Consider the following 15,326-nt stretch of genomic DNA (forward strand, 5'->3'; position numbering starts at 1 on the left):
TAGGGCCTGAATAACCTGGATCCTGTGTGATAAATAAGTGAGAATATTAAATAGGTTTTCCCTGCTAATCAAAAGTAGAGCCTTCTTATAAAAATTTTCATAAGATGAAGCCAACATTACACTAATACCAAAACCGAATAAGGACAACACAAAAAAGGAAAACTACAGGCCAATCTCCCTAATGAACACTGATGCAAAAATCCTCAATAAAATTTTAGCTATCAGAATCCAACAATGTATCCATAAGATAATTCACCACGACCAAGTAGGATTCATTCCAGGGACACAAGGATGGTTTAATATCAGAAAATCAATCAACGTTATATAACACATCAACAAAAAGAAATATAAAAACCATATGATAATATCAATAGATGCTGAGAAAGCTTTCGACAAAGTGCAACACCCATTCATGATAAAAGCCCTTGAAATTCTTGGGATACAAGGAACATACCTCAACATCATAAAGGCCATCTATGACAAGCCAACAGCCAGTATCATTCTCAATGGTGAAAAGCTGAAAGCAATTCCATTAAGTTCTGGAACAAGACAAGGATGTCCACTCTCACCACTGCTTTTCAATATATTACTGGAAGTCCTAGCCAGAGCAATAAGACAAGAGAAGGACATCCAAGGAATCCAAATAGGAAAAGAAGAAGTCAAACTATCACTATTTGCAGATGATATGATAATATACATAGAGAACCCCAAAAACTCCACAGAAAAACTAATTCAACTTATCAACCAATTCAGTAAAGTGGCAGGATACAAAATCAACACGCAAAAGTCAGTAGCCTTCCTATACACAAACAATAAATCTGAAGAAGAAGAAATAAAAAAAAAACATCCCTTTTATTATCGAAACAAAAAAAATCAAATATTTGGGAATAAATCTAACAAAAGAGGTAAAGGACCTATACAAAGAAAATTATAAAACACTGTTAAAAGAAATAGAAGAAGACACAAAGAAATGGAAAAACATCCCCTGCTCATGCAAACATTATTAAAATGGCCATCCTACCAAAAGCAATATACAGATTCAATGCTATTCCAATCAAAATTTCAATGTCATTCTTCAAAGAAATAGAACAATTATTGATGAAATTCATATGGAATCACCAAAAACTCCGAATAGCCAAAGCTCTCCTGAAAAAAAAAAGAAGGAAATGGAGGCATCACACTCCCAGACTTCAAACTATACTACAAAGCCATAATCATCAAAAGCGCATGGTATTGGAACAAGAACAGACATACAGACCAATGGAATCGAATAGAAAATCCAGAAATAAACCCACAGATTTATGGTCAACTAATCTTTGACAAAGGAGCAAAGACTATGCATTGGAGCAAAGAAAGTTTGTTCAATAAATGGTGCTGGGAAAACTGGGTTGCTACATGCAAAAGAATGAAGCTTGACCACTACCTCACACCATACACAAAAATCAACTCAAAATGGATTAAAGAACTAGACATAAGACCTGAAACCATAAAATACATAGAAGGAAATATAGGTGAAACACTACATGATTTGCATATCAAAGACATCTTTACAGACACATCACCCAAAGCAGTGATAGTGAAGGCAAAGATAAACAGCTGGGACTACATCAAATTAAAGAGCTTCTGCACAGCAAAAGAGACAATAACAAAAACAAAGAGAAACCCCAACAACTGGGAGAACATTTTTGCACACAACACTAATGATAAAGGACTGATCACAAAAATCTGCAAAGAGCTGATGAGACTCAACAACAACAAAGAAAATAACCCAGTCAAAAAATGGGCAGAAGAGCTAAAAAGAAACTTCTCTGAAGAGGAAATGCAAATGGCCAACAGGCATATGAAAAAATGTTCAACATCACTTGTAATCAGGGAAATGCAAATCAAAACTACCATGAGATATCATCTTACACCAGTGAGAATGGCACATATTAAAAAAACTAGCAACAACAAATGTTGGCGAGGTTGTGGAGAAAAAGGAACTCTTCTGCACTGTTGGTGGGAGTGCAAACTGGTCCAACCACTATGGAGAGCTGTGTGGAGATTTCTGGACCTACTAAACATAGAGCTTCCATATGATCCAGCAATTCCACTCCTAGGTATTTACCCAAAGGACACAGAAACATCAATTCCAAAGAATTGATGTTTATGTTTATAGCAGCACTATTTACAATAGCTAAGCTTTGGAAACAGCCCAAATGCCCAAAAATAGATGACTGGATCAAGAAGATGTGGTACATATATACCATGGAATATTACTCAGCATTCAAAAAAGATAAACACATGCAATTTGCAGCAACATGGATGGCGCTGGAAGGGATCATGCTCAGCGAAATAAGCCAAAAAGAAAAAGAAAAATACCGGATGGTCTCACTCATAGCAGGAATCTAGATAACTTAAATAAGGGATCAGGAAAAAGAATAACTATAAGAAAGTGAAAATCAAAATCAACAAAAAACTATGAACCAGAGACACTTTTTGGGGGGTGGGGGCCGGGAGGGGAGGGATTGGGGTCAGAATGGGGCATGTGCAGTTGTATGGGGGAATATAAAAATAAAATTTATTATTTAATAAAAATAAATAAATAAATTTTACTGAGATAAAAAAAATGAGACTGAATTTCCTTGGCTTCCTTTCAGCCCCCACAATATGAATACATTGGCACATTACAATGGAAACACACTTCTCAGATATAGTTCAGGGGAGACAGGTATGTCTCTTCTGATAAATCTAGAAATCTGAAATTTGCGATCACCAGTTTGAGGGATTGTCATAGTGCCAGAGACTATCCAATTCCCATCTGATGTGCTTTTAGAATTATAGGGAAAAAAAAATTCATAAGATAAAATGGTATAAAATAAAGAAGCAATAACCACTAACTTATATGACATGTGAAAAAAAATTAGCATTCCTAGACCCCCAAATAACCTGTATTTTCAAATAACACATGAAACTCAAAATAATACCAATATAGAGTGAAAGCAGGAATGATATGATACATACTCAGCCTGTATAAAGTAGTTTCCAGGGAAGGAGCTTGGAGGTGCCAATCTCTGCTGGGGTGTACACTGCCTCTAGAACAACTGCTGCAAAACAAATGCTAAATGTGATTTTTGCTTTCACCTTTGTCATAAAGGTGAAAATCCTCTTTGGATTTCTTGTTATTAATGAAAACATACACTAATGTAGGTATTTCATAAAAGTGAAGTGGCTTAATATGAACTTTTGAAAAGCAGAACTTACCTGTACATCTAAGTTTTCTGACCCCAAAATGTTACGTTTCAGGTACTGAAAACACTGATAAGCTCCCTGAATCAATTGCTGTTTCTTAAAGAACTATCCCCCTTCTTTCTCTTGCACCCCCAACTTGCATTAACCTAGTCCCCTCTCTACCTTCAGGTCTTGGTTTCCAGATTTCCATCATATTCCATTGTATAAATATTCCAGATTGCATAGCACTCTTAATTCTTCCAACATAGCACTTACTAACTTTACTAAAAGATCGCACATGCAATTCCTTTCATCTTTTATATCCCCCTCAGTAATAACCATTGTTCTTTGGAGAATACTTATTAAAGGAGCAGTAAGTAAATAAATGTATGAATTCTAGAGTAGACAATTTCTCTATATCTATTGCTGCAAAACTACAAATTATGTTCAAATAATTTGGGACTTAAATTTTAGATAAGTCAAAAGACACAAAAACATATCTCCCTGTAATTGTAAGAATTGAACTGACAAAATGAAAGGAAATGGAAGCGATTAATTTCAATGAATGGCTACAGTTGTGCATAAGCACTATTTCATTATTTGAAGGATTTTTGACATTTGCACACTTCCCTTACCTATAATTAACCATCATTTATTAAGGACATAGCATGTGAAGCAAGACACTGTGTTAAGTAATTTGGGGTACTGAGAAAGCTAAGACATAATTTTTTGCTTCCAAATGACCATTCATCTAGTGAAGGATGAAATCTGTGGATGGCTAAATAAATAGTAATACGAAGATTTTTTTTTTTAATTTTCTAGAGGCATGTCTTATTTATTTATTTATTTATTATTTGTTTGTTTGTTTGGTTTATACATGCACTGGGTACAGTCAGAAGCGTGGGAGGGTGAGAGAATTCACCAGAGCCAGAGCGGGGAGCAGAGCAGGCAGAAGGACCGAAGTACACTGCTGAGGGGAGCAGCGGGCGGCAGGAGAGGTCTGCTCACCATGTGGGACCCTCCTCAGGTGGCCGGGGAGCAGCTGGGGATCGAACCGGCTGCAGAGGCTGCAGGCAGCTTCGCAACCCAGCGCTCAACCGCTGTGCCACCGGGGAGGCCCCGAAGATAGATTTTTTTTAAGTAGCAGGTAGCTACTTGCTGGCATGGCCAGCAAGGACCATGATGATGACAACTGTTAACTGATATAGTGAGAAAAAGCCTTAAAAGTAGGAAAATCTTGAAGTGGCCTTTTCAGATTAATGAATAGAAGGTCAGACTAGACTGGAAGTTGAAAGGGCTATCTATTAATTTGGGGACCTGCGTAGGAAAGGTGATTCATCTGTTGCTAAAATATACTTATATATTTACCAAACAATAAATAGAAATTGATGTCCAAATGAATAAAGCCTCAGGTATCCCCTTATTCCTGTCCTTAGGAATGTCAGAACAACTTTCATACAAATAAATACTGCTTCTAACATTTTTAGAGTGATTGTAAAGTCTTGAAGGATTTAGAAACTAGTTGTTCCATGTAATTATATGAATTATTTTGGAAATCTAACCATATAACTCACATAGTATTTTTCCTCACAGATACATGTAGAATCATCTTTCACTTGTGTAAGCAAATAAATTATAATCTTGACTATAGTATTGTTTGCAGCAATTTAATTTTTTCTGAACATAGTTCTTATTCTATTATAATGCTTGAATGATTCACATGCAATGTTTCCAATCCACTTTTCCTGGCTTGTGAAACTTTTTAACGAAATGTTAGCATTTGCAGACACCAGATGTTTTGACATAAGGAGAAGTAATATGTAAATTTTAATCCATGCTAGGAACAATAGCCTGCAGGCACCTTTTTCTTATTACATGAATCATATACTTAACCACAATGTGGTCGGTCCTATCAAAATCATCACCATCTAGAATGTTGTACACTTGTCTTATAGTTGCCAATTAATGCAACTGATACATATTTAATATGATAGGTGTCCATTACTTAAACAATAAGCTTTATTATATTCCATCCACCCCATAACTAGAATTTGCAGCTATAATAATAATAGTAACAATAACCTTTTACATGGACTTTAACATTCTTTTTGATGGTCATTAAAAACAATCTTTGTATTATATCCAAATGGCTTACAGCTGCCCATATCACTTATTCTAACAAGTATATTAAAACCTGTTACAGATTTCTTCATGTTTTCAATTTTTTAGACTCATCTTAGATTAAGATGTGTGTGTGTGTATGGTGTTTTCCTAATAGAAAATATTTGGGGATAGCTTCAAATGTTGCCTAGATATAGGTGCTAATAAGGACTAGCATAAAAATAACATATTTACGTGTCAACTCCTTTCTAATGTCAAGAGATTAGAAAATTTTTTATAGGTTCCCACATGGGCACAGATGTATCTAAACCCAAATGTACCAAACACGTACATACATATGAAATCAAATATGAAATCCATTTGGTTATTCATTTTTTCAGTCTATATAGTATCAAAAATCATCCTGACTTATTTTTATCTATATTACACTAGTTATTACTTTTCATACAGATATTATAGTTATTATTTTTTGGCATTATAATGTGTTAAGAAAAATATCCATATAGTGCAATTTTCAAAAAGGAAATGAAATTACATATGAACATAGAGTATCATCTTTTATAGAAAACTCAGAGCTATCCTGTTTTATTATTTTTGAAGCAGGTATGTAGAAAAAATTCATAAACATGGTATTAAATATTAGAAAGTCAACATTTAACCGAAATTCTTATTAATTTCATTATCAAGGGATAGTTCTAGTCAATACCAATTAGCAGCTTTAAAGTGTTTTACATATTAAAATACAGTATTCTATTTGTCCTAGATTGTCTGGGGACTGTCTAGTATATTAAAAGATTTTGTAGAGTTTCTTAGTAATTTCACTGCTACAGTTATGCCTGTTAGCAATTTTGCTACATTTTGATAAATATTTTCCATAAATCAAAATCATAACAGCATGGAGAAACAGATGGCAGGAGACTATATTAAAGGATGTAACAATTATTTTCATTAATAGGGAAATATTGGATCATCATTTTCAGCATGGACTATCTAGTGAGCCGTTGTCAGTTTTGAAGACTAGTGACTGTTAAGTATCTTTTCAGATGATTAACCCACATTCTGTATTTTCCAGTGCCATCTGTATACAAAAGCGGAACAAAAAGTATATTAAAGAATTTAATAATTCTATGCTTTCACTTAATATATGCAGAGAGAATATTGGTACATCTTTTAAATGTATACAAAGATTCATGAATCTATTAGACTACACTAGTGTTCATTGTAATAGAAAATAAGACACATTACCTTGTTATTAAAAGTGAAAAATAGCAATGATTACAAATTTTACAGCTTTATTACACTAACAATGTTTTCTTGATCTTACCAATGTTAGATTAAAATTATGGGAATATTACTTTACCTATTCATGTATATATATGTAATGCTATTAAAGTCAAAGAATTTTAACTACATTATTACTATTAAGATTAAATAGCTGGATTAATTTTAGCTTTGTATGCCATAATCAACAGTAATGCTGTTAGATATAATCTTTGAATTTAGTTAGCTTTTAAAGTAGTCATCATTAAAAATAGCAAACATGTAACTCTTTGATTATATATAATTCTTTCAACAAAATAAGAATATCCCTTCTTTTGCATATTTTCTATTTTGTTATATATAACCACCAGCTTAAATAACATACAAATAAAATTTATTTCTGTGAATGAAGTAAAATTGAATCGAGAGAATTTTTAAAATGAATTGGGAGTGCATGAATGGGAGAGGTAGCATTGAAAACACGAGTCTTTTTTTTTTTTTTTAAAGAGGCATGTATTATTTATTTATTTGTTTGTTTGTTTTGTTTATACAAGCACTGGGTACAGTCAGAAGCACGGGAGGGTGAGAGAATTCACTAGAGTCAGAGCAGGGAGCAGAGCAGGCAGAAGGACCGAAGTACACTGCTGAGGGGAGCAGCGGGCGGCAGGAGAGGTCTGCGCGCCATGTGGGACCCTCCTCCGGTGGCCGGGGAGCAGCCGGGGATTGAACCTGTGCTGCAGAGGCTGCGGGCAGCTTCGCAACCCAGCGCTCAACCGCTGCGCCACCGTGGAGGCCCGAAAACACGTGTCTTTAGTTTTATTCTTGAAGGCTATGGGTAAATGTCGGGACAGGGATCACAATTTACTGAGGATTTCATCAGTAGAAAACAAAATAGAGATAATTTTGGAATGTAGAAACACATATATAAATACTCTAAATGTGTTTAGTATTTATTAAGTAAATGTAATGAAATTCTGTATATGTAATTATACTAACTCAGGTTCACATTGTATACTTATCAAAATGCAGGGCACTGTAGGGGCAAATGTAATTCCACGTAGCATATACAGACTGTGCCATTATCAATACTGAAGCAAAATTCAATCCTTCAGTTGTTTTCAAGAAACCCAGATGGTTGATTTAGGGCTGATAACACACAAAATGATTAATTGATTCCAATTTTCACCTACATCTTAGATATAATAAGGTCAGTAAATAGCTTAGAAAGATTATAAAATTCTTGAAACACTTAGATATGCCATTTATTTATCAAAAATTCCACAATATCAGAAGAGCAAAATGGTATTTTCATGATAACTTATAAGTAAATTCCAAATATGACAATCTATCAAAGCAAAAGAAAAATATATTCTTTTTTATGTTGTAAAATCTAACTTCTCTCCTGACATAAAATTAAAGGAGCATATTAAATTGAGAAACTTGAGTCTATTTTTTTTAAAATAAGAGCTATTAAATATTTTATTTATAATCATGTGAGTGGGAAAATGAGTTTGAAAAGGAGGGAGGTTGTTTCTTTTTGTCCCCTACTCATCTGGCTATTAATTAGTGCTTTTGTACCCAAACATTAAGAAAATTGAAGTCACTGATATTACCTCTGTAAGCTGAGAAAATATAGTCTGTATATACGTGTGTACATATGTATGTATCATATTATTTTATCATATTTAAGAACATTTTTATTGCAACTATAATTATGCATTAATCCTTTGAATGAACAAACTTCAGTTAATTATGTAACAGTTCCATAATAGTTGATGTAGTTTGTGATAAACTTATTTGACAAACAGTATGCATCTTCTACTGTTAGGAGATGTCTTACTTCTGAAAATATGTTCTAAATATTCATCAATTCCCCCAAGGATGTCCCTTGATTCTTAAATACTTGAATAATTTGCTTTTGAGTTTATGCTATTTTTACTTTATTTTTATCATTAAGAATGCTATTGTCAGATGTTTACAATGTCAAATAATCATAGGCAAAGTCATCCATAAATATATAACCCAAATATAAAACCAGAGACATATGTATTCCAGGATGCTTAAAAGGTGGTTACTTTATAAGTGAACAACTTCCTCAGTGAATAAGATAGTTTGGTACACTTTTACTTTCTTATGCAACTTCATCACTATAGGGTTGGGATAATGATATTCAGATGATTAGGGCTCCCTTCTCTGTAATTACATATCCTGTTAACTATGTACTTAGCTCTTGATAGACATATAGCAGCAATACTATCTATTAAAGTAACAGACCTGATGAGGGAATTATTCACCAAGAATCTAGAGAAACATTCAGAATGTTCCTAAAATCTCAAGATGAGGGCCTCCCCAGTGGCGCACCAGGTTGAGCACAGTGCTGTGAAGCTGCCCGCAGCCTCTGCAGCACTGATTCGATTCCCGGCCGGCCAGGGAGATTCCCACATGGTTCAGCAGACCTCTTGTGTCGCGCCCACCGCTGCTCCCCTCAGCAGTGCTCTCGGTCCATCTGCCTGTTCTGCTCCCGGCTCTATCTCTGGTGAATCCTTCCGCGCCTCTGGCCTGTACCCCAGCTCTTATATAAATAAGAATAAATCTTTAAAAAAAACACCTCTTGATGCATGCAATTTTTTGTCTATACAAATTTTATTTTTCTGGGGAAAGAATCTACAGTTTTCCCTAGATTCTCAAGGCACTCATGCCTTAAAAAGTTAAGAATGACTGACTAGTCATTTTTTTAAATCTATCTCTTTAAAATTTGATTAGCCAATTAGCCTGATAGCTATTATAATCTGAAGGTAGCAGCAAATATTAGTACCCTTTCCAGATCTCTTCTATACAGACTCTATCATCCTGTGTAGAGCCCTTACTTTAGCTAAGATTTTGAGAAATGGTTTTCAGAGATGAGTAGCAGTATTTTAACTGAATAAAAATGATGACAGAGTAATGACATCATCAGTGTAAATCGCAGAATATGAATAAATAAGGATAATGGATAAAATGAGAACAGAAATTAGTTTCTCTCTAGATAATGTATTTCCCTGGACCCCAAAATACATTCCTCCTCTATGGTTTGTAATGTTGAATGAAATTATCATCTGTTATCAACTATAACTGAAATTATAGATAACAAAGTATTTTTTTTCATAAACTTAAAAATACATAGTATCTTCTTGAAAATTCTTGAGAAAGTGTATCTTATTGATTTTTTGCATAGCATATTTTAGATGAATTTATCTGTCTAACTTTATTAACTATTTCTATAAATTAAGAATGATTTTCTCCATGTTAAACAATGAAACATACTTTGATTCTCCAAACTCTGAGCTAAAGCTTTGGACTAAGCCTGAGATGAGTATCATTAGTGTTTAACATTTGCCTATTTTCATCAATATATTAGAAGATTTCATGATGACAGTTTCCATATGAGCATTACCTAAAATGTCTTTTCAAAAATGCCCCCTAAAGAGCCTCCCTGGTGGTGGAAGGGGTTAGGACGAAGCCTATGGGGCTGTTTGCGGCCACTGTAGCATGGGTTCGATCCCTGGCCAGGGGGCTGCCCACATGGAGCAGCAGACCTCTCCTGACTCACCCCCTACTCCCCTCAGCAGTGTATTTCAGTTAGTCTGCCTGTCCTGCTCCCTGCTCTATCTCTGGTGAATCCTCTCACCGCCTCCACACCTCTGGCCTCCACCTCAGTTCTTGTATGAATAAGTAAATCCTTTTTAAAAAGGCCCCCTAAAGTTAATATAACCAAACGATTGTATCTCAGTCATATTTAAAATTTTAGGCTTATTTTGCCTAATAAAAAGTTATAATTCTACACATTTCTCAGTAGCTTTGAAGAGCTTCCATAGCCTGTTGCCAATATTATTTTCCAGAAATCTTAACTAGCATCTTCTAGGATAGCTAGATCTTTCTAATGAATGTCAAATGAGGACAAATCCCCAACTTACTCTCACTTTTATCATTTAGTTGATATCATTCCCCTATCTTCCTTCCCTTTCAGCCAAATTATAATATTTCTGAGTCTCCAATCTTATTTCTCTGAACTTCTGTTATTTGTAGATTTTAATTCTACATGTAGATATTAATTCTCTATGTCTTCTATCTTGTTTTTTTCTCATATAGTCTTGTTAACTAACTGAGGGGTAAGACCATCTCTTGCTCATCTTTTCTACATTTTCATAGGGGACACACTGCAATTTTGACTCTCTGTCCCTGAATATTCATGAATCAGATGATCACTTGTAGAGTTTAAGAACAGAGCAACATGCTTGGTAAGTCATTTCCCAATCCTAAAACAAACTAAAGAGAGAAAAATTTGAGTAAATCATCATACATATAAATATGCATAATAAATGGTAACAAAGCTAGCAAAAATCACTGGGTACCTTAAGTTGCTTATGAGAACAGAACTGTATCAAAAACTAAGCTAAATGTAATATAAGTTCCTGTTTTACTAATTAATTTTTCAGTTCATTATTTTGTCTATTTGGTATAAAATTATATCATGAATGAATTGATCTCCAACTTTGGAGACAGTGATAAACTTTAATGTCTGACAAAGTGTTTTATTAGGGGGGCTTTTCCTGTTTGATTTACTGAAGTTGATTATTCAATATTTATTTTTGATGAAGAAAGGAGGGTTTGGGATGTAATTTCTGATGTTGATTAGAAAATCAGAAGGTTGAAACAAAGACTAAAAAAAAAAATGTCTGCATGTGTGCCTGTGCATGGGTGTAAGTTTGTGTGAAGAGATAAAATTCTAGCCTATATTTTTGAAGGTGATATCCAGAGTGTTCCTTAATTTGCAGTGTTAATCTTTTGGGTTTTTTTTGTCTAAACAGAGTATGTCTCTGTAAATAAACAAAAATGCTTTGAGAATTAGTGTAATTAGACTGAGTAAAGGAACCAGGGTCTAACTTTGGAAACCAAAGTATTATAAATTTTCTGATTTTATTGTTATGAATTCTGATATTTATTATAGATTCATTTCCAAATTACAAGTGACAGATAATCTATCTTTTCATAATTTCCCTTATAAGTCTTGAACTTTAGCCATGTCTACCAGACTGGATAAAGGCAATGAACCACCAGATCTGTTGTTCTTGATTCTGGAAAATGAAAATTGTAAGAGTTAAATAAGAAGGAGATTGAAGTGAAAAACTAAGAAAAGATCTATATATTTCCATAGGTTCACTCTTTTCAGTTTGTTATTCCAGTAGCACATCAGGAAATTACTACTTTTAATACATCAATAGAGAGCTATTGTTTATGTTGTACCTCTTTCCAGGAAAACAAAATTTAAGTAGATTTGGATTCTGTCAAAGAGGGAAAAAAAAATCTCTTTCAGCTCTTAATAATTCTTCAACACTATGCTTCTTCTTCCTGTGAATTCTTCTGTTGTTTTTGTTTAATCAGTTTGCTCATGAATATATTCCTTTAAGAATTAAGTCAAAGCAATATATGAAACACAGACCATAACTGCATAGCACCAGCCTGGAATTGCATCCCTGTTGATTAATTGAGCCTGTTCATTTTTTATAATTCATCACCATCATCTGAGCTGAAACTACTTCTCCTACTGCTCTCTTTAGAAACTGCAGGAGAAGTGGCAGAAAGCAGAGGATCTGTTCCAAAGGGAGATATTGTGTCATCCAGTAGAATGTCATCCAATCTCTGTTCCTCTTTCAAAGCAGCACTAAATGATAAATCTGTGAAGTGTGACAAAGGATCGGAGAAGGCCATCGCTTGATCACAGAGCTCAGGGCTTGTCCCCTGAGACAGAGTCAATTGCTGGCAATAATCCACTGAATTCTGCTCAAGAAGGGTCTGTTGTTTGGTGACATGAGCACCTAAATCAACTGAGCCAAGTGAAGCCAGAGTTGGCAGACCATGAGCGCGAGCCTGTATTTCTAGTTCCTGCAATTTCAAATGAGAATAATTAAATAATGACACTGAAAGTGGACATAATTGTAGAAAATAAAACTAAAACCAAAATATTAATAGCATTCAAATTGAATAACCCAAATAACAATTATTCTCCATAAATAATGGAATCAGAAATATTGCTAGTACCTAAAAAATAACTCAGAGATTAAAAAAAATTAAAAACACTCCTATTGTTCTTTAAAGGAATTTATAACAAATGATGGTCCCATCATGACTCATACTACAATATAGTCATTTGGAGATAGTGGAAAATTTTCCATTTATTTTTCATGATTAATTTCCCACTATGGGACCATTTCATGGAAACAGACTGAGTGCATTACCTGGCAATAAACATGCTCACATAAAAAAAACTTGAGTTATGAAAACCCATATTTTGATATTTTCTGTCACATGAACAGATGGGGAGTGACTTAATATAAATTGGCACAATATGCCTTGAGGCAATGAAATCCATAGCAATGATACTAAAGAAAAAGCGGGGAGAGGAGAATTTAGTGTTCAATATATAGAGAAACATATGTTCTACTTATTATTGTTTTTCAGCTCAGATAATATTGTGTGTATTTATAAAGTTAGTTCAGTTTTCTGCATTTTACAATTAGTTGTTAATGCATTTCATATGCATTTTTTAAAATCATCTTGATTGTGGATTTCTAATAAGAACCTAATGATGCCACCCAATTCATGAATTTCTAAAAGTTAACAAAATTCTTTGGAAGAAAAATAGTTGTGAAGAAAAAAAGTAAATTAGATTAATGAACAGACATAATGATGGGTAAGCCATATGTAAGCTTTGTAGTTTATAGCAACATTCGTAGAAAAACCTGAATCCGGAGTAGAAGACGCTTGTTAGCCTGCTCTAATCTCTTCTGTCTGTGTTCTAATTCCCGGGCTCTCTGTTGTTCTTTTTGGAGCCACTTGATGTACTCCACTGATGCTTTTAGAATGGTTCCTTTGTTCCAGCGCATATCACTGTAGAACGGAGAGATAACCTTTTCACAATTGTGCATGTCAGCAGAATTCATAAGAACTTACAAAATCTTTTACATTAATATAAAATAATGATTTACATGACTATTATTCACTCTTAGATATTATTGCTTCTGAATAGAAATTTTAATAGAATAGTTAAGAAGCCCTTATATAGTAAAATTAATCCCAGAATGAAAATAAGTGTCAAAAGAAAGTAATAAAGTGACTTTTTGTGGGAGAGCTAAATGCAATATCATGATTCTACCATTACAGTTTTTATATTTTTAGTGAAAATTGCTTTTATTATTAACTCTGAGATTAAAATCTATGTGTGGTATTTCTGCATTAATGAACTAGGAAATGTACATTACTGAAGACTTAAGCCTAAATTTTTTAAGATCATTTCAAATGTACCAATCTTTTAACCTACATTCTAATAAGGTTGCTTTTATAAAAAAAAATGTAGTTCTTCCTGAATGGTGATCCTGAGTGATTGTGAAACAAATCAAGAGTTTGGCAACATCAATTTATGCAATAGGACAAAACTTCTAGAACCATTTAGTAATTTTTTTGCACAAAACCATTAATATTTTTTAAAAGCATGGATACATATTTTAATAAGCTTATACTAGACAAATGTAGTTAAATATTACCAGATAACATTTCAAGACTACTGCATAAAAAAACACCTTGTTAAAATTTATATTTAAGACAGGGGACATGATAAATCTGGCACTATAGAATAAGCTGTTGATTTTAATATCTGAAAACATACATTAATGAATTTAGTACTAAATGAGAATTGACAACGTATGGAGAATGAAGCCAAACTAATTACTAAAAGTTAATCAGAGCTATTGCAAAACATTAATAAATTTTCAAATTTGAGTCAGGAATTTTTTAATACTGCATAAAAAGGAAATTTAAAAGATATTGCATTACATATATTATTAGTTTACATGATTTTGTGAAATATACTAAGTTTCATATAGACTTATATTTATTAAGTGATCAGAAGTGTGAAAAGGTATTTAACAAATGACTTGCATATGCCTTCTTGGAAGGCCAGGTTAGATCAGAATTTCATTAGCTGTAAGGAGATACGTATTTCTACCAGCAGGGGAAAATGCTGATTAGGACAAGCTGTCTTCTACAGGAATGTACCAATTCATTGTCAGTGTCTGCCTCAAGTTTGAAAAAGCTTTATCAGTTCTCTAGGGCCATAATAGCTCATGGCCTTCATCCACTCATAGTGTCTTATCTGCTGTTGGGAGACTATGGAGAAAGAGACTACAGTTATCATTAAACCTAGGAAGTATCGGTAACTAAAAAAGGTAGTGACCTCTTAATTAAAACTTTAAATGGTAGCAGGAGCCTTGTGGCCCTAATTTGTTTCATTTCTTTGGGGAAGAAAACTTGAAGGATAAAGGAATCAAAGGAAAAGAATAACTGTAGTCAACCTGGAAGTTTAAGATTTTGTTCATTCAGAGCTAAAAAACTTTTTTTTTTAATAGAGGCATGTTTTATTTATTTATTTGTTCGTTTGTTTATACATGCACTGGGTACAGTCAGAAGCGTGGGAGGGTGAGAGAATTCACCAGAGCCAGAGCGGGGAGCAGAGCAGGCAGAAGGAGCGAAGTACACTGCTGAGGGGAGCAGCGGGCAGCAGGAGAGGTCTGCGCGCCATGTGGGACCCTCCTCCAGTGGCCGGGGAGCAGCCGGGGATCGAACCGGCGCCGCAGAGGCTGCGGGCAGCTTCGCAACCCAACGCTCAACTGCTGCGCCACCGGGGAAGCCTTCATTCAGAT

The 15,326-nt window shown here is 34.2% G+C and overlaps 1 protein-coding gene across 2 annotated transcripts in view; it reads right to left on the reverse strand.

Moving 5' to 3' along the window:
- Nucleotides 1–12,132: 12,132 nt before the first annotated feature.
- Nucleotides 12,133–15,326, reverse strand: part of TFEC (transcription factor EC) — a gene marked incomplete at both ends in the record, with an annotated part of 34,040 nt that continues 30,846 nt past the window's right edge. For both annotated transcript variants that reach the window (XM_084230000.1, XM_084229999.1), the window contains 2 exons: nt 12,133–12,513; nt 13,371–13,518. In XM_084230000.1, coding sequence (XP_084086126.1) covers nt 12,133–12,513; nt 13,371–13,518 — 529 coding nt within the window. The remainder of the gene's footprint in view (nt 12,514–13,370; nt 13,519–15,326) is intronic.

This window comes from Talpa europaea (assembly GCF_964194135.1).
Source record: "Talpa europaea genome assembly, chromosome: 3".
Lineage (NCBI taxonomy): Eukaryota > Metazoa > Chordata > Mammalia > Eulipotyphla > Talpidae > Talpa > Talpa europaea.